The sequence below is a fragment of the Melospiza melodia genome, chromosome 1 (genome assembly GCF_035770615.1).
Source record: "Melospiza melodia melodia isolate bMelMel2 chromosome 1, bMelMel2.pri, whole genome shotgun sequence".
In the NCBI taxonomy this organism is placed as follows: domain Eukaryota; kingdom Metazoa; phylum Chordata; class Aves; order Passeriformes; family Passerellidae; genus Melospiza; species Melospiza melodia.
The window spans coordinates 88,899,748-88,926,828 of record NC_086194.1 but is presented as its reverse complement, the minus strand read 5'-3'; the positions used below and the strand labels follow the sequence as shown (position 1 = coordinate 88,926,828).

The 27,081-nt window shown below is 38.3% G+C and overlaps 1 protein-coding gene across 2 annotated transcripts in view; it reads left to right on the top strand.

Annotated features, from left to right (window-relative positions):
• FARS2 (phenylalanyl-tRNA synthetase 2, mitochondrial) overlaps positions 1–27,081 on the top strand; it is a 233,475-nt gene that overhangs the window by 51,293 nt on the left and 155,101 nt on the right. For both annotated transcript variants that reach the window (XM_063161288.1, XM_063161294.1), the window contains 3 exons: positions 2,304–2,939; positions 12,503–12,662; positions 19,960–20,091. In XM_063161288.1, coding sequence (XP_063017358.1) covers positions 2,319–2,939; positions 12,503–12,662; positions 19,960–20,091 — 913 coding nt within the window. In that variant the 5' untranslated portion in view covers positions 2,304–2,318. The remainder of the gene's footprint in view (positions 1–2,303; positions 2,940–12,502; positions 12,663–19,959; positions 20,092–27,081) is intronic.

The window sequence follows — 27,081 nt, the reverse complement described above, 5'->3', positions numbered from 1 at the left end:
ATCAGGTAAGCCCTTGAAGATGTATATTATAGACTCTCCCTTAAAAATAATGAGTCTTAAAAAACAAGAGTGCCTCCCCAGTACTGGTGGTGCATGTTCTTATTTCTTTTTCCATAAATTTATAATCATCAAAACTGTTTATGTGAAAGTTAAGCTTCTCATGAGGTTGTCTGATTCTCAGAGGAATGATATTTAAGAAAGCAGCAAACATCACAAGAATCACGATAAAGTTATGGGAGTTTTTGTAAATTACGGTTATGTGTAAGTTTTGAATTGAAGTTTTTAGAAAAATAAATGTATGGGCAGATGGTGATATTTACTTAAGGGAAGCTGAATTCATTATCTGACTAGGACTGGGTATTTCAAGCAGCTGTTTGAAAATGAGAACTCACTTTCCATGAAGGAGAACGTATGTTTCAGGAAAATGGGGTCTCTTTTCAAAATGTAAGACCATTCCTTGCTTAGCCTCTATCAGAGTGGTTTCTGATATGTGTGTGAATTCATTTATTGAAGAACATTCTCAGTAATGATCAAGAGCTAATTTGATGAAATAGCTTTGTAAACTCTTTACTGCCTCCCTGCCAAAGGCAGTTATTCTTAAAAGTTTCAAAACTAGATAAAATTTATAGCTGTTACTTATTTCTAAAGATATTCTACCAGAAAAAGGATTAAACCAAATATTCAGTAATCTTATGCTTCCCCACCAAGATTAATTTCTGTCTACCCAACTTGCCTTTATTTTGATTAATTGAGATATGACTTGAGGAAAAAGACCTGTGGAAAACTTATAGATACAAGCCAGAAGAAAGAAAGCCAAATTTAACCATACTCATTATCTTTTACAGATTTGTTTTTATCTGGGACTCTCTATTTTAGTACGTCTGTTCATTTGCATACATATTTTGAAGCATGAAAGTATGAAAAATAGTCTCACCTTGTTTATTTTGTTACTTACACTTGTTTTCCTTATGTTCCTGTGGAAGGCTAGCCAGATACTGTAATCCTAAGTACTGCATCCCTTGAAGACTGTGGTGCATTTATTATTGCTTATGTCCTTTCTTCCCCTAATTCTTTAAGATGACTTTTGCAGAAAATTCTTTCGCTCAGAAAACCTGTGGCCCTGTAATTCTTGGTTCATAGGGAAGTACAAGCCAGTTTGTAGCAGTTGCCTTTCCCTGGTCACTTAACTTCTAATGCCTCTGCTTTCCCATTCCATAATAAGCAAATTTTAATGCTTAATTATTTTACTGGGACCTTTGCTAATATTTCTGAAGCCCATCTATAGATTTTCAAGTAATTTTTCATCTCAGAATGGGCTTATGCCTATGGAGTGACTGAAAGGTTCATCACTCTCAAAACTCTTTGGTTTTGGAATTATCTTTGAGCTCTACAGAGAATGCAGCTGTGTCCACATGAAGCACAAGGCCTGTCTGTGAACTGGGAGGATGTGTAAAGGTGGCCCCTTGATGGGAAATGAGTTCTTCAGGCAACTTGAAGAATCTCATCACTTTGCCTTCCTGGTATCTGACAAGCCTGCCTCCCCTGTACAGCCATGGAAGCTGTGCAAACAGCCATCCTGGGGAACATATGGAAACATTGTGATCACTGCAAAATTCTAACATTGCTTCTGACTTTATGCAGTCTTTATGGTGAATCTTGTGCAATACTCACATGAGAATTTAATAAGCTGTTTATATATAAATATATGTCTTGTCTGGCCATCTGTTTTTTCACAGTGGTTCAGTAGTTTGAAAGGTTAAACTGGTTTTGTCTGGCATTTAATAAGAATTAGTGATGATTGCATAGTGCATGCCACATGCATCAGGTAGATGTGGAACACGTTCTGCAGCTTCTGCTAATGGAGATGATATAGCAATAAGTTAATTGCTTGTTGTAAGCCAGTTCTGACTGCTGAAGGGCACTGTTAAGTTTCCTAGTTTTTCTTAAGTAATATGAAGTTATTGCCACATGTTTTAATTGGAGGAAAAATATTGTTTGAAAGAAGGCCTGATGTTTATTCATCTTTAAAGGGCATCATCTGGAATGGGGTTCAGGCTAGGTCTAGAGTCGTTATTACTGGTGCAGTCATGCAGAAGCCTGATAACTGATTAAAATATCCAAGCTGAAATTTGACCACAAGGGTATTTTCCATCCTCTGAGGTCAAAAGAGTGGTTTATAATGGGAACTTTGTCATGCTAATCAAGCAGACATTTGGATTTATCTATCCCTAAGATAATAGCAGTTCCTCTAGCAACATTGCAGTTCCTAACTCAAATATTTTTAATTCCTTTTCTTTCTCTAGATCATAAAGTTTACAATGGCAATGCTCTGGAAATTCATGAGAGTAGCTAAGTATTCTAAAACAACAGCTTTATCATCAAAAGTAAAAGTAAGAGGAATTCCCACCCATTCAAGGCATTCTTCATCCAAGTCTGTACCTTCAGATTTGGGTGCCAGTGCACCCTGCTCAAATACGGTGGAACTGCTTGGGAAATCCTATCCTCAAGATGACTACACCAATGTCACAGAGAAGATTCTTTCCAAGGTGGGGAAGAACTTGCACAACAGAAAACATCACCCTTTGTGGCTAATCAAGGAGCAGGTGAAGGAGCACTTCTACAAACATTACCTGGGACGCCGTGGGACTCCGCTCTTTTCTGTGTACGACGGTCTTTCTCCAGTGGTTACAGTCCAGCAGAATTTCGATAGTTTACTTATTCCACAAAACCATGCCAGCAGGAGGAAAGAGGATAACTACTACTTGAATCGTGACCACATGCTACGAGCACACACATCAGCCCACCAGTGGGACTTGATCCACTCTGGCCTGGACGCCTTTCTGGCCGTGGGAGATGTCTACCGCCGGGACACCATCGATAGCACCCACTACCCCGTCTTCCATCAGATGGAGGGAGTGCGCCTCTTCTCCTGCCACGAGGTAGGAATTCTCTAGCTGGGGTGAAAGGCATTTGGGGTAAGTTTGGTCTTGTGTTTGCTGCAAGCAAAGTTCAGCCACATAAACAAGGTTTGTGCCTGTAAGCATGTTACAGCAACAGTGATATGCTGCACGTTGATAAAGATCGAGTGATTTATCATATAGCAATATTTTTAATTTGCGAAAAATGTGGATGGAAAGTGTTGAATTTTAAAACAACTATAAAATTCCCTAGGAAAATGTGAAAAAATGGAAGGACAATATTATTGAAAGCTGGCATAGTGAAGTATAATCTGAAATGAAACAACTTGTTCAGTTAATGATCTGCACAACTCAATTCTGTTTCTGTCACGACTCTCTTCTGGTGAGATCACTTTACCAAAAACTCCATCAAATTGATTCTTGAAGGACTCCTTGGATGCCAGTTGTTACAGCTACTTCCAAAGTACAGTTTTCACTGTACTTTCCTCTTTTCTTTTTCTTTTAATAGTGCCAACCTGCAATAAATGAATGTCATTTTCTAGGGAATTGTTCCATTCTTCAACTCATCCTAAAGCTGCACTGAAGGATTCATCTGTTGCAGCCAATATTTATGTGTGTGTGGTGCATACACACCAAACCCATCAGAGTCCAGAGGCATCAGCTGAAGAGCTCTAGGTTGATGTCTCAGACTCTTAAGTTTATATGTTTTGTTGGCACAGCGTGCATGTTCTGCAAATGCCTGGGTGTCATTAAGTACTCTGCTGCATCATTGATCAGTGGTAAATATAAGCCAGTTTGTTTTCCAAATAGTAATTGATTTGTATAATTTGTGTATGCTTGTAGCAATATTGCCAAATTCATAGTTCTATAACTAAAACTAGCTTATTCTAATAATACTGAGATGTAGACCATTTTTAATGTGCTTGCCAGCGGGTGACAGGAGCTTGGCAGAGAAGCCTGATGCCTTTGGATGCCTGAGGGAAAACTAAGGTAATCACAGAGCACTGCTTTTCTCTCTGATGGCAGGGGCTGGTGCTGCCTGCACTGCACTTTGCCACCCTGTGTGGCTGCTGCTTGTTCTGCTGTGAGCTCATACCTGCCTCTGCAGGTGTGCTGGGAGCTGGGTGGTGCTGAGCCCAGCCTGCAGCTGCTTCTGGGTAACCACAAAATGGAAACACTGCAGATTACCCAGCCTCGTTGGTTTGCTGTTCTTTTCCCATAGGTCTTTTTATAAATATAATCAGGGTATATGGTATACAATACTATATTAAGAAAACACAATTTCTTAACTGTTTTTGTTCATCACAATTTTTTTTTTACTTGCGCTGAAGTTAAGTCATTCAGATGGAAATATTTTACTTGCCACAAAATTACAACATCAACGTTATTGCAGGATGAAATTTCTGCAACCTTGGGTGTGATTGATCTAATCATTGAACTACTTGTTTATGAATATACCCCTTAGGAAATTTTGGCCCTAATGATAGACTATTTCTTTCTGCTCTACAAATGGAATAATAGGATTTGAATAACTGGGAACAGAGTTACAGAAATGTTTTCACTGATATGTTCTATCTAGAAATATACAGTGTTCAACAATCTAATTCATTGCAGTGGAGATTGTTTCTTTTCTCTCCTTTCTTTTTCCCCAAGAAAATGATTGAGAGGTTATTGAGGAACTTTCTATACAGATGAAGAAAGAATAGTGGTGTGGTGTATGATGAGTACGAGTGTTGTTTATTTGGCAACATAAAAAATTATAAACCTGAGCATGATCTGATGTATTCTTTTTTGCTTCACTTTGTGTTTCAATATATACCCCTTTTTACAGTCTTAATCACAAGAGCCTTGTGGAAAAAAATGAATGTGCAATTCTGAAATTTCACTGGGGACTGTTTCTGTGTTTTGTATTCTGGTTGCCTGTTCAGAATAATCCACATTTAAATAATTCCAGAAGGAACTGTTTGAGCGGAACAAAGACTAAATAGAGGTAATACTACATGAGAGAAATACTCTGATATTCATTTATTTATACTCAAGTTTAAGCTGTAACCCACTGAGCAGAAATGTGTGACTGTCAGAGCCTGTTACCCTTGTCTCACACTTTTCATTCCTAACCAGGCTACAGTCTCTGGTGAGAGGAAATTTGCACAAGTACCAAAGATAAGAGTCTTTGGAACCAAGGGAAAAACTGTTCGCTCTTAGCTACAAACCCTGGGTACATTTCATGTTATGGCCAATACAGTAATTTTACATGCTGTTGTCAGTTTGCTGCTCTAATTTGTTCTTTTGCTTTTTACATTTATTATTCACTGTCTTCTCAGTGTAAGTGACCACAGACCTAAGAAGATGTCAGAAGAAAAACAAAGGCCTAGAGTGATCTTATAAGAAGTTTAGAGGAATTTAGAGGAATTTGGTGTTTGATCTCAGTTTAGGAGTTGTGGGGGAAAAGTCAATTATCTTCAGCTGAAGTTTTAGGCAGGATACAAAAGATGTAGGGGTACAAAGGTGAGTCTCCTTTACAAATAGCTAATTCTGTAGTCATGACTAGGTTAAAACTCCTGTCCTGTGATGGAAGCCTTCAGCATAATTCTTTATATCAAAGTTAAAATCGGTATGTTGAAGTAAGATCTGGAAAAACAAAGTGGGTTTGGCAGCTTTACAGTATTTTTTCTGATATATTTGTGACCTATTTGGTTTTTTGGCTATATATTTTTTCGTGATGGTTGGTTGATTACTTTTTAAAGAGAGATGTAATCTATAATTCAAAGATGGGCAGGTAACTGATGCATTTCTGCAGCTTAGTATGAGTGTAAATATTAAAGTACTAAAGAAATTCCCGTCTCCCAGACTCACTCTTTGCTAAAATTTAGAATAATTCATTAAATTTTTCATGAACTTTTAAAAAATGTCCTTGGACTGTTATCAAAGAACATCTGAAAATAATTTAGACATGTTTTCAATATATTTAAAAATATTTTAGGTGATTATTTTCTGAATGTAATAGAAGAACAGTTAGAAAGTAAATGATATAGTTAAAATGAAAAATAGCTTTCCAAATCTAATTCAGAATTCTGAATGAGCTGTTCTTCTTAAAGAGTCCCCACAATGATATCCTTTTTTATTTGCTTCCTCCAGCATATCTGTTTTTCTTCTAATTGGTGTTTGAAATTTTTTTCTTCCATGGTGTATGGCTTTGTTTTTCTTTTGGTTATTACTTTGGATTGGCATTTTTGATACTGCTGTAGTCAGATTTGAACTGGCCAGTTTTCCTGAGTGGATTATAAGAGAAATGATTTCTGTGCTATGCCATTGCCTTTGGTGCAGATCCATGATTTATGGAAAAGAGAAAAAAAATCTCAACTACACTGCACTTTGTGCATGTCAGCCAGAAGAGGGAGCCAATATAAACCCAATGGCAGTCAAGGAACAGATTTCAGTTGATAACAAAAAAATGTTTACACATTTGAAGGAGACTTCATACAGTGTTTTATAGTCTGTACTGAATTATACATAGATTTTAAGGGGAACAGATGCTAAAACATAGGAATTGCTCCTCTATTTCAGTAACCTTGTTCCATTGGAGGCCAATACAAAGTTGTTTCAATGAAAACGTGATGCTCTCATCAGGCTTGTTTGTGCTAGAAATAGTAGGGATACATCTTTATTCTCCATTGAAATGCTTATGGTAGAAATGAAAACTTTTTTGTTAGAATGCAATGGAAAACGGTTGAATATTCTAGTTACAAATAAAGGATTGCTTCTCCAAAGCACTATAAATATTTTTTAAAAAATTCAGTATTATAGCTTCTAGAGTTTATATCCTGAAATGTAAAGACCCTTGTTCTAGGTAATAGGAGATTAGTAGGTTTTTCTATTTTTCATCTAAATACATACTCCTTTCCTTGTCTTCCCATACTTCAGTACCTTGGCAATATTCCTGGTGTATTGTTAAAAAGAAAAAGATGTTGCTTTTATCCTTTTCCTTGTGGTATGGGATGATGTGAACTTGACCACTTATCTGCATTTTTTTTTTTTATCAAGTGCCATGCTATGTTTTCCCCTTGGAAAACTCGTGTCTTTAGGTTTGACTTCTCCAGAATCCTACATGTTACTGCAGCTTTGGACACTGTGCTTTTTTCTCTGACATTGTATCAAAGAAGAGCTTCTTCCTGTCTTCAGTCCCCTTTTCTTAAACCTCATATGTAAAGGAATTTAAATAATTTTAAGTTGCAGGGATCAACCTATTTAATGGAGTTATTTGGAACTTTTAGTTTGTCTGAGAGTGCTTCTGAGCGTCAGTGGGAGTCATAATAGCAGTTTTTAGCTGGGCACCAAGGAACAAATATTTTAAAAGGCTTAAATGACCAAGGAAAGGAGCCCTTCTTAGCCTTCTACAACTTATAGATGGGGTTGTGAGCAAAGCATGGGTCCCAAAGAGCCTGGGAGCTGTCCCTCCTTCTCGCAGGGAGCAGCAAGGCCAGACAGGAGCAGAGGCATTCGGTCCATTTACCCGTAGATCCACCTGGGTAATAAAAAGAGCAGCAGCATTACTTTGCTAGACTATTCGGAGGTGAATTTATTCCTGAAGATGCAGTTGAACTGAGTGGTCACAACGAAGAGCCTGGCTAGTTTAGGTGGAACTGATTTCACTTTCTCCAGTATTAATCCAAGTAGTGAACATTGTGGGTTCAGTATTTTCCAAGCTGTGTTGTGTAAATCATGCCATAATAAATAGATCTTCACTGATCCGAGGATCCAGACTGTATTCTTTGTTATTTTTAGTCAAAAATTTGACAGCGGAGGGCATCAGAAGGTCTGTTAGATTTTCATAGTGATCCATGGTCTAGAAAGTTTGAAAACTGAGGGTGCATCTTTTACTGCAAAGACTTCATTTTTTTTTTTCAGACTTTGTCTTACTTTTTGTTGTCCAGCTAAAAAAAACCAAACAAACCAACAAAGCTTTTCAGAACAAGGCCATTAAATCTATTCAATGCAATATTTAAATTGTGCAGGAGAAGAAAAAAAGAGGAAAATGTCCACAAGTGTATTTGGGAAGTCTAAGGTACTTAAAAGTCAAGGAATTACTACTGCTACAAAACCAGAAGTTTATGATAGATGTCTCACTATATCAGGTGTCTGTGTAGCAGTGTCACTTTTTCTTTCTGGAAACATCGTTATAATTTTTTCTTTTCTTACAAAAACACTTTGATTAGGTTAAAAAACCACCAAAAATAGCTCTCCACCCCCAAAAAACAACAGAAGTTACCTTTCTTTGCTGTAATTGGAGAACTAGAATGGAAGGATGTAGAAATTAGGCTGATCACCTTCAAGCTTGTGGGTTGAAGTAAATTTTTTGTCATTTTCTGCCCCCAAAAATCCTTATTGATATGCAGTGAAGAGCCTTCTGTCGTGTGGCTGTGTATATCTTTGGTACCTGAAGCTGGCTGCATAGTTACACCTTGGAGGCTGACTGACACTAAAATTAGATTTTCTCTTTGAGCCTTCTGTAAGTGGGAGCCTTCTGTAAGTGGCATCATCTTCATTATTCCTGATCCATTGGTTGAGTCTTGAGTTCCACAGCCCATTTAAAATGTTGTGGGAAGGGTTTGCTATTTGTAAGTGGATTCAGAATGCAGCTCTTGGTTCATTTTTAGAGATATTTATCAGGGCCAGTGAGACAAAATTTATGTGGTGTGTCAAGGTTTGGTGTAGTCACGTGCAGATCCTCATACGGAGATAATTTTAAATGCTTGTTTGCCTGAGAGTATAAGTACATGAGTATGATTTATTCATTATCTTAATCACTGGTGAATGCATGAGTGGCAGGACGAATACACAACTGCATTGTGGAAAGACAGGATATAGTTACAGATGTCTCTGATCTGAAACTCTAGATGCCATCCTGCAAAGAGATCCTTAATTTTGAATACTAAGCGTATGGATAATGAAGAGATATGAGACTAAAAAGTCTGTCAAATTATTGAGGAAATGTTGAGGTCTTTGTTTAAATCACAACTGTGACTTCTGCCCTTCATGCCAGGCTGAGAAATGCTGGAGTGTGCTTTTGAAGGACCATAGCTCTATTTGTACTTGTCCAGTTAAAACTCCATGTCTTCTTGCCCTTACATGTTATCAAATTTTAATTTATTTTTATTATGAGATAAACTGACTAAACTTCATGCCATATGGTTAGGTCACTTCAATTCCTTTCTGCTTTTTCCTTTGTAATGCAGCATCAGTCAGATATGCTGATAAATCCTGGGAAGTGTTAATTTTTTTGACTTTTTCATGGTGATCCAGTATTCAATATTTTGCACACCTTCACTCAAAGAAAAATCTTCTTGTCCTTACACTAGACAGACACACAGGTACTCGATTTATGACTACAGGAAATTTCTTTCCTGCTTGTAGTAGTGACTGATTGTATTCAATACAATAAGATAGTGCATGCTGTTTTAGTCTGCACTGAAGGAATGAATGTACGTGAAAATGTCATCTTGCACGTGTCAGTGCTTTATGCAAGATGTTAGGTATTTTTTTTCTCCATTTGCTCAGATATGTGCTTGAGAAAAATCAAAAAGGAGCGATTGTAGGTGATTCTTCATTTTATTCAAGCTTTGACTTTCCTGGCTTTATGTGTACAGAAATGTTGAAGTGTTTCTAATCCAAGACATGTACTTAGCACAGTTCAGTCGTTGTAGTAGTGGAATTGGCGTATCGGTTTAAAGCCGCTCATATTGACATAGCAATGTCAGTGAATGGGAAGTCAGGAATAAATATTAATACAACTGTAAGGTATCTCTTTTTTTTCTCTTGGTATAATCCCATCTGCAGCTGATGGAGCCTCTGTGGAGAATACCAAAGCCTCTTGGTGCCTGACTGTAAGGGGGAGCTGTTGTCTTGCCTGTTTCTGGGACTTCCCTATGGCTGTGCTTCCAGAGCCTGTCTGAAACAGACTGGAGTCATACCTGTGCCCAAAGTGACCCAGCCCTGTTCCAAGTGCCAGCTCATCTCTTGGAGCTGCTAGTGTGCTGATATTTGATTACTAAGCTGAACTTCACCATTTTCACTTGGCTTGGAGTAGGAACCTATGACTTGGAGACACTTGGAGATGGTGCCTGTGACTGGTTTGGCAGGATTAGGGCTCGGGCAGGTGACAGGGCTGCATTATGACTCAATGTATTTAATTGTTCTTGCATGTGTTTTGTTTCCACATCTGATATAAACCACTGGAATAGAATTTTGCTTTAGACTGTAATTGTGTTATCAACATTTCAGAAATAATACAACGGTAAGGAAAAGTATTTCTATGTACTTGTTGATACAAGTATGCTGTGTTTTGAAGGCTAGTGTCCAGACTGTTGTTTTCAGTTGTCTGAGGAGCCAGTCTTAAGCTGAAGGGAGGAGTGAAAGGAAAAAGGAGGAAGAGAGATTCATGTCCTAAAATCTGCTGATAGGTAAAATAACAAATGTACCTTCTAATGTGTAAATACAGTGTATTCTGGTCAAAGGAGGGAACATCTCTGTTGCCTGAAGGGTGTTTCTGGCTTAGTGAGTGAATGAGTCAGTCAATAGAAAAAATAGCTACCTGTGTAGGGTTGTTCAGAGCAGGAACCTAATTTGGCCACTCTGTGTTCCTCTCTGAGGGATCCTGTGTCTCTCCACTGGCCACCAGATGAGCCTAAGACAATTATCCTCCCTAGGCTAGTGCTGGCCTCTCTGAATTCCCCCAGCTTTCCAAACCACATGCTGGGTGACCGATCTGCCTTGCTGACAGCAAATTAGTTGTAGGGTGGGTATTATCTTCTTGTTCCAGTCAGGGTAGGATTAATGTCAGTAAGAAGAAGGGGGTTTAATCTTTCAGATGAGCACTTGAATAAAGAATCTGTTATTTAAAAGTGTGATACTCTGTTTGTCAAGCTGCTGTCTTTTGGTTAGTAAAGGCATTTTTGTTAGACTGGTGGAGAATAATTTTATTTGGTATTTATTAGTTCCCTTTTTAATTTAGTATTTTCTGCTGCACACTAAGAAGATTAAGAGAATAAATGTTTTCTAAGTTGGCCAGCAATCTCCTTGTGACTAGCAATACAAAGTTAAATGCTACTGGATTTCATTTCTTTCTCTTTCTTCAATCCACTGTGGTGCTAGTTTGCCTGCTGTCTAAACTCAGACTCTTCATTCATTGTGTCTGTAGGAAATGTTCTAGAAACTAGTCCTAATTAATTGTGTCTAGCATTTGTGGAATACCAGAGATTCACTTGAACTTTTTTCTTTAGAGCATTTAGTGTTCTGAAGGCATCAAACTGTGGTTAAAACAACTTCTGTGGGCATCCATGAGTTGTTAAGGTTATTCGTGGCATCTCCTGAGTAAGGGCTATTTATGTTGGAAGGCTTAATGGAAAGAAAATCTCAGTGTGTGTTTTTTCCCCTCTGTGTGTGCTTGATTGACTAGGGGAAGGTAGAGGAGGAGGGGTAGGAAGAGCACTAGAAACACTTTCACAACTGGCTCTCCCTACCCTCCAGACTGCACCCCAGATATGGGGGATTTGTACAGCTGTAAGGATCTCCAACAAAAATACTCTTTAGATTGTGAATTTGCCTGCTTGTCTTCCCAGGACACAGAGCCTCCAACAATGTTGTTTAATGAATGTGTTTATTGGTTTCTCTGAAAGGATAGAGATTTGCTGGTGTGTATCTGGCCAGGATCACGTGGCCAGAAACATATGGGGATATGCAGAAAGCAGAAATCTTCAACTTGCAGCAGATGTGGTGGTGAGCAGTGTGTGAATGAAGAGCAAGTCTGACACATCCCAAAACAGCTGTCCCTGTGCTCTATAACTTATCTGGAAAACCCTCTCTTGAGATCATGAATCCTTACAAGCCCCATAGACAAAATTCTTGTTCACAGAAATCATGCTGTGTAGGAACATACAGGAAAATGGTAGTCCTTAAATGAATATAAACTTGTACCCATGATGAATCAACTGTAAACAGTTTAAGTCTCATTAAACTGCCAGAGTTTGTTTTGGGTTTTTTTGTTTGTTTGTTTGGTTTGGGCTTTTTTTTGTTTGGGTTTCTTTTTTGTTTGGGGTTGGTTGGGTTGGGTTTGTTTTGGTTTTGTGTTTCTGTTTTTGTTTCTGTTTTGGTGTTTCTTTTACATCGTCCAAATACTAAAAGAGTTGAAGTTCTGATAAATGCCATGGAGTTCATTGTGTTTTGTAGTTTTTGGGGTGTAATTTACATACACTGTACAGAGTACTTCGTTCTGCATGGTAACTTCCAAAGTAACTGAATCAGAAAAGGAGACGTGCTTTATTTTGTAAATTATTATTTTCCTATAGCTAATAATATTATTTGATGATAGAAATAAACCAGATTTAATTGTTTGAACATTTTTGTTCTTACAGAGATTCATCTCTGCATTTAGTGAACAGAATTTGTAGAAAGTCACAGTCTTTGTTTGTTTTTCACAGTGTAGACTTATCAGGTAAGATTCCCACTTAAATCAATGAAACTTCATTCTCTATTTTCGTTCAGAAGGTACTGATGCAAAACACGGTGTTTTTGTGGTTTTGTTCTAGTTGTTCTCCAGCATTAAAGACGGTGAAGGTTTACAGCTGTTTGAGCAAGGCCATCGCACTGCACACAAGCAGGAGTGTCACACCATGGAGGCGGTGAGGCTGGTGGAGTTCAACCTGAAGCAAGTGCTCACCAAGCTCATGACTCACATCTTTGGTGACGGTGGGTTCTTGCACCTTTTCCCCCAGATTGCTCATGCCTGTAGTCATTGGGGCTTTGGAGAAACATTTTGCTGCATAACATAGGCAGGAGGCTTAGGCGTTGTGTTGGCAGCTGGTGATATGAAATAGCCAGATGGGTTTTTCCAAGAGGCCACGCGTTCCTCTCTGGGTTTTCCTGAATACTGATGCACACAACCCTCTGTTGACTCAGCAGGTTTTTGTGAAAATGTTTAGGTGTGCAGCGTGTCAGAGTAATGTGGTGGGCACAAATGCAGGTGGGGACGTGTGGAGACCCAGCTGCAAGCAGTGGTCTGGCAGAAGGCACAGGGTGGGTCCTGCAAGGAGAGGTGGGTCCTGCAAGGAGAGGCAGCTCCAGCACAAAACTCTGCAGGACCCCTTCTGCTTCGTCCTTGTGGGCCTCCTGTGTCCCTGGAGGGATGGAGTATGGGTGCAGCAGAGCTTGGGTGCAGCTGAGCAGCACTCAGATCCTGCACCAGGAGCAGAGAAGGGGTGCATGTGTCCATGTGCTGCATCCCTTGTGTGGATAAATTAAACCTTCCAGCTGAGGGCAGACCGTGTTTGCTACGTCCATATCAAGCTGAACAGTAATTGTTTTTTGGTACTTGCAGTGGAATGAGAAAGGGTAATGGATGTGTATATGAATGAAGTATTCTCTCCTCAGAAATACCTGCTTTCAGTTTCAGGAGCTGAATTTATAAATGGCCTGAGTCAAAATTGCTACATTAATGTTATTTCTTGGCAAGGAGACTGCTCTTCTGAGCTGATTCGTTTTTCTATTGAGGAAATACTGGATGGTATTAGAATGCATGAGGTATCTTGCCTACTTTCTAATGTGTTTTAAGATGTTTACTGCACTTAGAGCAGTAGTTACAAGAGTGGATTGATAATGATACCAAGTTCTAGATACGACTGCTTGAATATTTTTCTGAATTTTTCAAGTTGACTTATAGCATGCAAAACTTTTACCAGTTACTGTTCTATTCCACCTGAACAAAAATTTTGAAGTTCCTCAGCTCAAAGCCTCTTGTAGCTGTATATTACTTAACAGTGATCTTTTGAAACATACAAAATTGGGATGAAAGTGGGTAACAGTAAAAGGATGCATTTAGATCAACCTCAGATGCTGAGGATGTTTAAAGTGAGCAATTTCTCAGAGTTATTAGTGGTATCTCAGACTGTAGTGGCATCCTTCTCTGACTGTTGACAGATACTGCACTTTAAGCGTCAGCATGTTGGCTATTACTAGTTGTCATACAGTCCACCCATTAGCTATAAAGACATTAAAATATATTCATAAATTATTTAAAATGTACAAACTAAAGGTGATGCCACCTTTTTACTGTTGGAGTTTTCTATTTCTACACCCCCAACATTTTTCCTGGAATACAAACACAAGATATAGTTTGAATTAAATTTAATATGGTTTTAAATTTAAATTTACTTATGTATGTGTATATATATGTGTATTTCCCCCCTGCCCCATTCATAGAAATACAGGAATTCAAAATATTCAAAGTTCATGTTAGGCACGAGGTATATGACATTGGTGCACTGCAACTGTCTTGAGGCACACATAAATAAATTTGTCTTTTGACAGCTGTCATCTTTTAACTAGCATTTTACTCTTTACTTTACATGGTACTCTTGATTACTTTTTGTATCTTGACTCCTGTAAATTTTAACTTAATATTTAAAATGTGTTTAAATGTGCTGCTCTTGGAAAATGTTTGTTTTTCCTATATGTGGGTATTTCATAAGGCACCATGTTCTGTTAAAAGTAAAAATTTAATTCCTTTATCCTTGGCATCATTTCTATTCTTTACAACCTGTACTGTCAGCAGAATATTGTAGTGAAGTTGCACATCTTTTCTAGCAGGATAGCATGACCACAGCTGCAGTGGCCAAAATGTTGCATTGTCATACAGTCGACTGTTTATTATAGGCAGATTGTTTGGATTGTAGACTGAGCCTGCTGTACATGTTAGTTGTGCATAAACTTACTTGTACCTGAAGTCCTGGACTTGGAAGCTGTGCTTCTGCAGTGCTTCTCTGGGAATTTAACAGCTCAGGTTGATGATAGATTGAGGATCTCTGCAGAAAGGTCATACCACTGACTTGCATTTTTTATTTTTTTGTGTGTGTGGCGTTTTAGGTTAGTTTTTATAATATTTAATGAGACAGTTGGGCTCTACCTGGCTCCTGCCACACTATTTGAACAACTCAGCATTGACAAAACAAAGTTGTTTGGAAATCACTGTGTTGTCCTCAGGAAGGTCATAGACTTCACAGAATCTGCATTTACCCTTATTACAAAATTTTGTCCTTTTATGTCTTTCTGGCTTTGCCAACAGACAAAGGAATGTAAGATGTTAGAGGAGGAGGAAAGTTCTGGAGTATCCAGTCAGTTGTCTTAAAAACTTGTCAATGTAAAGTAGTTCTTATGGCATTTTCTGCTGGTATAACATGCCTGGTTTTGCATTCTACGAGTAACTGTCTTTCAGTTTCTTCCATTTTTCTGTCAGGAAGCTCTTTCAAATACTACACCTAGACTTTTCTTAGTTTTCCTCTGTAACCTCCATAGGATGCACACTTAAAATCCACTAATTTAAGTTACACATCTCCCCATACAGCTCTGCCAGTGTAGGTAGTCTGTTAGTTCTCATTTTAGTTACCTAGAAACAAGGCTGTCCAAAATTTCCATACAAATTAGCCAGCCTTTTTCAGCTATGGTTCTTTCTCCAACCCCTCTGTAGCTTGCCAAAAGATCTCTGCACTCTGGGAGATTCAGAAGTAATCTTACTATAGCAAATAGAAAATAATGACTGTGTGCTGATTCTGTGATTTGTTGCTTTACATGAAATGGCTCAAAATTCACTGCTATCCCGTATTTATCTACCCAGTTCCTAGGCACTGGTAAGGGAAGGCAGGAGAGTGAGTAATACTGTGCTTTGACTGATGGTTTTGCCACTGCTGATTCTCACTGAACAGCCACTGGATATCTTTTAAATCAAACATGTTCTGCTCATTCTCCTTCTTAATTCTCTTGTACTGAGACCTCCTTTGAGTGCATGGAGATCTATGGGTGTAATGAGTTAAAAAAAAATTATAAAGGACATAATGGTCTGGCTAATAACTTCTGAAAAATGTGAGGTTTATATGGGCAGCCAGCTCCTGTCTGCTGCAAGTGTGATGAATTATCTGAAACAATGAGGTGCAGAGTACTTACAAATTGACACACACCTCAAGAGGCCACAGTTCAATACCTTCTGTGCTTCCCAGCACCCTCCTTGCACCCCTCTCCTTTTTCTTCCATAACCTTGTCTCTAAAAATAATCCTCACAGCAACAAAGAGAATTTCTGGTCAGTGAAGACCATCTGGGTCTCAGGCTTTGTTGCTTCTGTGCTGTAGTGTAGTAATAGGCTGCTTTAATGTGTTTGGTTTGTTCTTTTTTCTTTTCTTTCTTTTTCAGTGCCTTTGGTCAAGCCTTTTTCATTATGAGACTCAATTAGGCTAGCACTTGTTTAGCTTAATATCTAATAACACCATTACTTTTGAGTGCAGGCTATGACCAATTCTTTACATGTATTCAGTGTTCAGAAATAACAGTAATTATTCACTATTTCCATACTGATCTGACATATAAGTTACTGTATTGGGTTTGCATGGCAAGGTTTTGGTAGCAGGGAGGCTGCAGGGGTGGCTTCTGTGAGGAGCTGCCAGATGTTTGCTCCATGTCTGACAGAGCCAGTGCCAGCCAGCTCCAGGGTGGATCCACTGCTGGCCAAAGCTGAGCCCATCAGGGATGGCAGTAGCACCTCTGGGATAACTCACTTTAGAAGGGACAAGAAAAAATCCTGCACAATTTGCAGCCAGGGAGGTGCATGAGAACATGTGTGAGGAGCAGCCCTTCAGATACCTTGGTTGAGACGCAAGGTCAATGGAGAAGGAGGGAGAGGAGGTGCTCCAGGTGCCTGAGCTGAGATTCCCCTGCAGCCCATGGTGAAACAGCTGTGCCCCTCCAGCCCATGGAGGTCCATGGAGATACAGAGGTCCACCTGCAGCCCATGGAGGGCCCCATGCTAGAGCAGGTAGAGTCCCAAAGAAGGCTGGAACCCTGTTGGAAGCCTGTGCTGGAGCAGGCTTGGCAGGACCTGTGGCCCTGTGGACAGACCCGTGCTGGAGCAGGAGGTGCCTAAAGGACTGTGTGCTGTGGAAGGGTCTCATGCTGGTGCAATTAATGAAGGATTGTCTTTGGTGGCGCAGGGGAAAAGTAGCAGAGAAAATGAGGGATGAGCTGATCACAGTCCCCATTCCCCATCCCCACTGCTGGTGAGGTGGAGGTAGAGATTTTGGGAGTGGAGTTGAGCCTGGAAGAAGGGAGGGATGGGGGAAGTTGTTTTCAAGGTTTAGTTTCTATTTCCCATTATCCTGCTCTGATTTTATTGGTAATAAATGGAACTACTTTCCCCAAGTCAAGTCTGCTTTGCCCATGACTGTAATTGCTGGGTTATCTCTTCCTGCTCTTATCTCGACCCATGAGCCTTTCATTAAATTTTGTACCCCTGGTCCTGTTGAGGAGGGCAGTGGTAGAGCAGTTTTGCTGGGATCCTGGTGTTCAACCCAGCACAATTATGAATGGACCTCTACCCACTGGAAGGACTCTCATGAGCACTGTGAGGCTCTGAAATGAGCAGGTGTATTTATGTCTGATAACACAAATAATTTCTTTGAAGAGGAAAAGTTTGTATGTAGTGGTCAGGCCTTGATTAGATTCAGCAGTGTGCTCTTGTAAGTGCTTGTTTTAAGAGAGATATGTCTCTTGGCCTCCTAAAATTTCTAGAAAAGATCAATTTTGCCAGTATTTCATAGTCTGTATGTGAAGAAATAAACTAGGCCAAATCAGGAAAATTACATAGTACTACAGGAAGCGTAATCATCATAATCCTTTAGAGTCCTTAGTGGTTTAATTTGCTGAGTGTAAGCAATGCCCTTTACTCCTTGGGAATAAATTGAGCACCAAGACAATATTTTGTATCTAAATAATAAATGTACCCATTTGTTCTGTGACACTGTATAGAAATGCAGTTGATGTTGCCAAAGGCTGAGCACCCTCTGCTTTTCAGTAAAGTCTTCTAGAGCCAAAAGTCTGAAAGAACACTTGAATATAAACTACAGAGGTATTCCCAATGGCCTGGATACTGTATGAATAATATTATTGTGGTATGTGGGATTAACTATTAATTTAGAGAACAGAATGAAGGTGAGAGTTGTCTCTTCATTGTGAATTTGTTTTGGTTTATTCAGAATGTTGTTTGTTTGCTTATTTGCATTTAAACCAGAAGCCTCTTAAGTACTAATATGCATTAAAATTCAAAAATAAAAAGAGCTTTAAATTCTTTTTTTACCTTTTAAAATTTATTTTAATTAAGAACAAACAGCTGAGAAATCCTTTTTTTCACAGAGCTTCATTTTTTAAGTAATCAGAGGATTAATAAGAAACAATTATCTGAATGTTGTTACTGAATGCAAACTAGTTGAATATTTAAAGTAGTTGCTGCATTTGCAAATTTTGCAAGCTAAATGAGAATATTTTATATGTGCACAGCCCAAGGATTAAAAATGCCAAGATCAGGAAATTAAAAAAAGTTTTCTGCACACTATATTATTGTATATGCGTGACTCTTTTCATCTATGTATTTTTTTAATTGTCATGCAGGTAAAAAGGAGCAATAAAGTGATTGCTGTCACCCTACAATTGTGAATGAAACTATTGTAAATACTTCTGGTTTTCTGAGTTCTGTCTATACAATTATCAAAAAGATTTTCCATTACTCATATTCTTTCCTGAGACTGGTATTTAAGAAATCAGAGAAAATCTAGAAGTGCCAGTCTGTTTGCTTTGAAATCTGCCTTGCCATTTCCTTTTTCATGGCATCTAGAAAAGTTTCCTGTGACTGTTAGGAAGTATTTTATGTTTTGGCCATGCATATACATCTTTGTTGTAATTTATTGTTTCAGTTTCTGTAGCTACTTTCATGTTTTCAGAAGTAATTAATGAAGATCTAGTTTTTGAGGCTGCTTTAAATATTTTTATTTTAAAAACTTTTAGTATGAATCATAAAATTTCATGTTTTACATTCCTCTTATGAAACATCTCAAAAAAAATCTGAAGATCAAACCAGGAGTTTTAACAGTTGCTGTCACTCACACTACCTTTGCCTTTCAAAAATAAGGTTCAGCTCTTTATTTTTGAAGCTGGATCTGCCTGGTTCTTAGTGATCCTGACTCTGATTAGCATTTGGCTTAATTGAAGAGAAGATATGTTTGGGGTTAAGGCAATAGCTTAGCTTGCAGAATTTGTATTTCGGTTCTCTATCAAGTTTTTATGGTTCATGTTTCTGAGACTTCTTTCCTGAGAACTAATGGTTAGAAAAAAAATTAGTGAAGCAAAGCATCTGTAAATCATTAGAAGAACTAAAACTCATCCAATATAATGAGCACTTTGACAACAATTCTGCTTTAGGCAGCACTGAAGACCTTGGGAAGGAAGACCTTGTCCTCTTCTGGCTGCACTGCTCTGAGATGCTGGGACTTTGCTTGCTCTGCACAGTGGTATCTGCAGAGGTGCTGAGCTGGGGGGCATGGTGGGGAATTGCCAAGTGGGGCTTTTCCCCTCACCTACCAGGTTGAGAATACTCTGTGCATGTGTTGCATACCTTAATAATGTACAACTCTGTGAAAATATATTTCTATTTGTGTATATTAATATCCATTTTTAACTTTCACTTTTAAACATATACAGAGAGAATAGCTCTGTATTTTAATTAAGTTTTGATGAAAAAAAATTACTTGTCTAGACAATCCATAAAATACTAAGTAAAAATTAAAGACTTAGCTAGTTTTTCCTGTGAGAAGCAGTTTGTCATTTCCTGGTGCAAAGAATAACAAAATTACTGACTTTTCCATTATCTTGGCTCATTTTTGTTTGATGCCAGGTGGTTACCAGAGTTTGACAAATGATTGATTTGGTTTCAAAGGGTGCTTGAATTGCACAAAGCATTTTTCATATTAGAAAAGACATGGTCATTTTTTTCCACAGGTTTTAAGATTTATCACCTCACACAAGTGTTTTAAATTAGTTTGTTTGCTCTTTATTTTCTCTGGATTGCTGTAATTCATGTCGTTAGTTGAAGGACAAATTTTACAGATGATTGGAGGGATGGCCTTTTAAGCATACACCCTTTCATATGTATTTATTTTTTAAACACTGCTACAGGACTGCAAGTCAGATGGGTAGATTGCTACTTCCCATTTACTCACCCTTCCTTTGAGATGGAGATCAACTTCCAAGGAGAATGGATGGAGGTCCTGGGCTGTGGGGTCATGGAGCAGCAGCTTGTTAACTCAGGTACTGAAACTCCTTTACTTCATTGACATCTCTGTTAGCAAGCCCTTCCAGTGCAATCAGCTTCACAGCCTGGAATGCCCCTTCTACCCTGGTGAGCGCAGGCATCTCTGCCTGGCAGCTGCCACAAATACTCCTCAGGTGGAATGCAGCCCTGCATGCTGTGATTTGGGGGAGCAACTGAGCAAGTGACCTGAAGCCTGCCAACAGAAGGCTTGCCTTTTATTGTGTGCAGTAAGGAGACAGAGGGAAGTCAGCTTTAAAAGAGAACCTGCCAGTTCAGGTGTGCAGCATTTCTTATTTTCCCAAGAGATGTCAAGTGCGTTCTTAGTAATGATTTAAAAGTATCAATAGCAAATAACATCCCTAAGTATTTGGAATATCAAAATGCTCCTCTGTATCTAAAGCATAGAAAGAGGAATGTGATATCTTTTATATTGCTGTTTGGTCGCTGGGTAAATGGTGGGTAGCTTTTTTCTTTTGTTTTATTGCTTTTCTCGTCAGGTTGGTTTCTTATGAGGTTGTAAATTGCATTAAAAGCAACATCATATATTTTAATTGAAATTATTACAGAGCAATGTCACCTGACCATTTTGCTTTCTAAAACTGATACATAATTATTAAAGAAGGAGAGGAAAAATTGATTAATTTTTCTAATTACTTTTTATATGGAGAATTTTGCATGCTTGCTCTTTTGTTTACTGGAGATAGACAATTCTTAGGAAGCACAGGACAGTTTATATGTGCTTAGTGTTGTTCAGTGTCTTCCAGTACTATTTATTAGGTACATGAGCCTTTTGGAATAGGATCTGTGTAATTACAGCAAGCTTTCAGATAGCCAATGTAACACTCAGTTGATTTTTTTCCCATTGGTTTGCTAAGCTGTTGTTGTATTTTCATGTGCTCTAAATTCTTCCTATTGAAGACCAAGTATGGGAACTATGAATTGCTTAATTTTGGCACCATTTACTTGGCACAGCTTGTTTTCCTCAAAGTTTGCTTGCATTTTAATGTGATCATTTTCCTTTTAGAAATATATCCTCTTCCAGAGTTTCCCCACAATGAATTAATGATTTATGCTAATGTTCTCTCAGGTTATTATCTTCATATTGTGGTAAATACAATACAGCTTCTAATCAGTCTCGGAAGTGAAAGACTTCTGTGTAATATTGTTTCCATTTGATGTAACACACCAACGTCCAGGCTTTCTGCTTCAAAAGCTTTTATGTTGCTCAACTCTTATGATTAGGATCCTCTAATGGGTGTGAAAAGAGCTAAACTGTGTCCCTAAACAATTACTGTATACATTTGTGTGAGTGTGTGAATGGATGTGCATGAAACACCAGAGGTTTCTGCAGCACTTAATTTATTTTGCAGCATTCTCGTGCGTGGGCTTCCATAGCACTTTCTCACCCTTGCAATTTCACATTTTTTAAATGCTAGACCAGATCAGGATTTTCCAAGGGAGAACAGCCAGTCTCATTCTTAGTCATTCACTGGGTAATGGATACAGTCTTCTGGACCATTCAGATTTTCCATGTTTGCAGCAAACAAGGTTTCTGTTGTCTTGGTGTGTAGATGAGTAAGTATAATTTAGTAAAGGCTGCAAGTACCATCTTCATTAAAGCAAATTTAGCTATTGATTATTTTTAAGAGTTGTTTGTATTCAGGAAAATCTCCTACAACAAAAAAAAATTAAGAGCATGGTGTTATTTACTATTTTCTAATAGTTATAATATTTTTACCAATGATACTATTTAAAAGGAAAAACAGAAATCCTTTTACAGTGTTTTTATGAATAATTAAAAAAATGTTCAGTACTCCAAAGATGCACTGAATTGTAAGGGATGATGTTGTTTATTCCCCTAAGGCTGATGGTGTTTAATGTCCTGGTTTTGTGTGCTTTCTTTTTCATCTTTATCCCTGAAGATGTAACTTTAATAGGAGGGCTGTGTATGAATTTCAATATAAATAAAAGGGGTTTTGTTCTGGTAAATCCTGGGCAAAATACAAAAAAACTTTGCAGTATATTAAAAGTACTCCCAGTTTTAGGTCCATGATGAGTGTACAAGGAAATTTTGTGGTTCAGTAAAGCTAATTTCAATTAGCAGCACCAAAGGTATGTAATTCTGTACTTCAAGAGTTTGTTATCTAAGACTTGCAGAGCTGGTGTTCATTGGTAGGTGCCCAAGTTCCAAGTCTTTATGGAGTTCTACAATTCAAACCTTTGAATACAGGACATTGCTTGCTCAGAGGCTGTGATCACTTAGTGTTGCTTAGTAACTGTGAAATTGGAAGCAGTTAGGGTGTGATCCTTTGCTGATGGAAATCAATGGCAATGTTCTCAGTGCTCAGTGTTGCAGAATATGTTAGCTGAGGATGGAAGCAAGTAAACAGAACTGAAGTTTACATAAAAACCATGAAACTATAAGCCAAATAATTTAAAAATAAAACCAAACCCAAACACTCTCCCTCCCCACCCCAAAACAAACCCAAACCCACAAACAACCAGCAAAAAGAAGAGAATCCTGTAATTTTTTTGGAAAGACTTCTCATGATGTTTTTAACTCCTGAGGTATACAGTAAAATAATGTAAGGGTGGCATACTAGATGCAACCTCAAGTCCAAGGCATTGCTGTATCAGGATGAATTCCCAAGCCAGTGCCTACAGGTGAGTAGAACAGGCGTGGCTATACTGATCCTTCCCTGATACGCTCCTGCAGCTGCGTCTTTCCTGAGCTGAAAGTGGAATCTTTGCTTGCAGTAGTCATTGTGGAATTTTCTTCCATTCATTTGTTGAAATGTTTGAGTCCCAGTAAATGTTTGCTCTCTGCAATGTCTTAATTTGCCTAGCTTGCATGAGGAATCACTTCTTTCTTGTTCTGACCAGCAACTTAGAGATACAGTTAGAGCTCTTCTGTCATGTGAGAAGAGTTAGTGAGTCTTTCTCTCTCTTTTTCCTTGTTTAAGCCACTCAATATTTGTTTAGATTTCAGTTGTAGGTCTTGTCACTGACTTCTTTCCAAGCCAGAGTGCTGGTCAGACAGTCCCTCTCTATGTGGGAGCCTATCCATATGTTGAGTCATGATCGCTCCTGCCTGCATCTTCTCCAGACTTCTTTTTTTCCTTTTCTTATAATTTTTAATATTAATTTTGCAGTGTTGACCTTTAGTGAGCTGTGAGTTGAAAAAAAAGGAAGGTTTTGGGATGATGTCTGCTGCAGATGATGGCTTTTAATTGCTAGAGGATGTTGAAGCATCCTGGCACACAGCCAGACACTCAGCTCGGGGTGGGGGCAGCTCAGGTTAAGGTCTCATTTCCTAAAATTATGCATCATGAAGGCTGCTGTATTTAGGGTATCAGTGAGAGGAACTGGTAGAACTTTCCTGCTGTATGCAGGTTTTTCTACCTTTCACATCAGAAATTAACAGTGATATTTACAGCCTTAATAAACTGATTTTATTAATTTATGGGGTTTTTTAAATTTTATTTTTTTATTGTCAGCTTAAAAGGAGTAGTGAATGGTGTAGAGATTTGGAAGAGGAAATGCCAGCTGAATTTAAGGTAGTTGTCCTAGTTTCTTGTTAATTTTGTGAGTATTTCTAATAGAGGAAAAATTGGTAACCCTGTGTAAACATCTTTATTAATACTGTTGAACAAGACAAAAGGAGTTTGTCATGAGTTCTTCACATCATTGCTTTTGTTTTAAAAGCTGGAGGATTGTTGTCTATGAAACCTGATTCTTGAAGTATAAGTCTTTGCCATTTGAAATCCATCCCTTTGACAGATCAGTTGCAGGACTTCTTCCCAAAATTCAAATAATACTAGGCCCAGGGCTACCACCTTCAGCCAAATACAAGTCTTGACATGTAGAACTTGTTTGGCTTCAATGCTGCAGTAAATAAATATTTCTTTTTACTCTTTATTTATTGAAGTTCATCAAAATTGCAATTTGAGTGGAAGTTACAACTTTCAAGTTCTTAAGTAGTACACTCCTTTTTTGGTTTTGGCAATAGGATTATCAGTCTGGACAGTTCTCAATGGGCAGCAGGTTAACAGAAGAATTATGTCAATGTTACCTTGCAGGCGCAGGACTTTAAAAAAAAAAAATTAATATGTTTTTAAATGAAATATTAGTTATGGGTGAATTAGGTTCATATATCAAGCAGCAGGAGGTATTTTGGACTAGGGGAAATCTAATCTCTTTTATCTAGCTTTTTTTTTTTCCTGCTCAGCTCTTGCCTGGTAAATTACATTAAAGTGTTTGAGCAGATGGTGCATGTGGCTTCAGTCGTGTGCTGGCCCATGTTCTGTCTGTGCTAAGAGCTCTCTGTGGGGACCTTGAAATAGTTAATGCTGTATGTGTTTGTATGGATGTAGTGTAGAAGGGTAAATATAATGAATTTAAAATACATGCCTGAAACCCTTCAAGGTGAAATTAAAGTTCCAGAGGTGTTGGTGTATTGAGCATCTGGGGCCTCCCAAGAACATGAGGCAAAACTGTTGCATGGACCCAAAGCGATTTAAATCTGCTGCATAAACTTCACAGCTCTGCATCCCAAATTTCTCAGGGTCAATTTAGCTCACTGTCTGTCTCCTGTACAACCAAACTACTGTAGTACCTTGACTCTCCCAGCCCTTCCTGTGCTTACTCCCCTGAGACCACACTGAGATCATTCCAGGGTGTCATCCATCATTCCTTGTCGTGGGCTGGAACTGAAGTACACCAGAGGCTGACACACATGCACACTGCAGGCAAAGAGTGCAGCTGCCTTAGTTAAAGGGAGCTTCCCTACTGTCCTTTTAAACTCAATAGAGAATGAAAGTCTTCCAGTTGGATGGAAGCTTCCTTCAGAATGTGTGGAGCTTTTTTGGATTGATCTGCTGGGCAGCCTCTTTCTATGTCTGACTGCAGGGGGAGCAGAGCCTCCCAATTTAGGCAGGTACCTGAGAGTAAAGTTAGTATCTCTAATGAAGATACCGTGTCTCAGATGAAATAATGTTAGTGAGAAATTAGGAAGCCTCTGAGTTTTATTGACTTCCCAAGGGTTGCCTGTTGAAGAAACTGAGGTTGAGTCCCAGCTTTATATCGCAGCTCCTGGGTCACCTTTGTCTCCCTCAATCCAAGTGATTTACATTTGCACATACATGCATACATATGTGTGTATATGTATAAAAGTAAATGCAGAATGAGACAAATAAAACAAATTGATGACCAATTAAATACAGAGTGAGGCATGTTTGCCCTGTTTTAATTTTGGTGTATGGTTTTCTACACACACACTCCCCCAGTGTAAGTCAGGAAAACCGATTGTCACATCTGGCTAAGTTGAGAGGCCTGTTCACATGGCAGACACTGAAATTTTGCATTGCTCAGTTGCTGCTCCGTGGACCTGGTGTGGAGTTGTGGGCTTTTAGAGAAAGATGGGATTGAATTTTTATATCTGTTCTTCAGACATTGTACAGATACCCAGAAATGTACAGATGTGGCACATCCAGAGATGTGTGTACCTAAGACAGTGCTGATCAGTTTATAAGGGAAGAAGTAATAGGGCAGAGGACCCGATTTTCCCTGAAAATCTGTGGTGTTCCACCCTGTCTGTATGAGGAGCTGTGATTGCAGTCACCTGGGTGGCTACCAGCAAAACATGTACTTTTAAATAGTTGATATAAAGTCCATGTAAGTTGAGGAGTATGGAGTGGCAATTAGGTGTTCTTAGTTGACTACCACGTCTCTTGGCTGTAAAGGAATCATCTATAGCAAGTGACAACAGAAATATTGGCCACTTTCTTAGCATCTTCAGACTAACAATGCACCACCCTCCTTTGTGATTGCAAATGTAACTGGTGGTTCACTAAGCATCCCAGTCCTGCAAAGGGAGCAGATAAAGCACTGCTACATATTTACACATGGGCTGAGCTGTAGTTTAGGATTTAAATTTTGAGACAATTAGATCTGGACTCTAAGGACTTTAAAGGTTAAAGTTTCTAAAGAGCATGTATTTTAAAATTGAGATGACTCTTATATAGAAAAGTTATTTCTTTTAACTCCTTTCTACTCAAAGAGGAAATTGAAGAGAGTTTATTTCTTGTGTTTATATGAAGATTGCGTTTTGGGGTTGATTTTATTTTAGGTTCTTTTGAACTGACTGGAAGGAAGTTCAAGTTTTGCCTTTATAAGTAATCCAAAACACAGAAATGAGTAATACAGAGGTGATGCTCATGTCAGTCAAAGGTTGCCTTGTTTTATTTGTTATTTGTTTCTCTTGTTCTGTTAACTCTGGCTACACCACCTGATCTGGTGTGTGTGTTGTGTTTCAAAACACAAAATCTTGACTCTGCCCTTTTCCTTGTCAAGATAATTTGCCTGTTGTTTTCTACTTCATTTAGAACTCTATTTTTAAAGCTGTTTTTTTCATCAAGTTTTTCATACAGAAGGAACCCATAAAAATTTTGAAGTGTTGCTTTCTCTTATTCTGTTACCTTTGACATATTCATTATCTGTGTTAAAGTTGAGATTTTTCAAAAGAATTAATATAAACTTGCTTCTAATCTGTAATGTTTGTATATACTGAAAAAATACATTATTCCATTTTATGATAATTTTATTATACCTATTCCTGGGAAATGTATTATTTGTTTACAAGGATATGTGTGGAAGAAAAAGTGTAGGATTGATTCTTGGAAGTAAGTAGTTACTATAAAACTTGGATGGCCATTTGAGTTTTTGGTTTTATATGATTTTTCTAGCTTAGTGTTAAGAGTAGTAATGCTGGTATATTTAGAGGATAATTTCCCTTTCATTGTGCCAGATTACATTTTTAGTTGGAATATAAGTTCCTTATCTTCATAATTTAAGAAACCATGTTGTCTTCATGCTTCATTGTCTCCTGCACAAAAATGCATGTGACAAAGAGTTAACTCAGTCTAACACAAACATTGAAATCAGCAGGAGTATTTATTTCACTGACTAGCACATGTTTCCATTAAGTG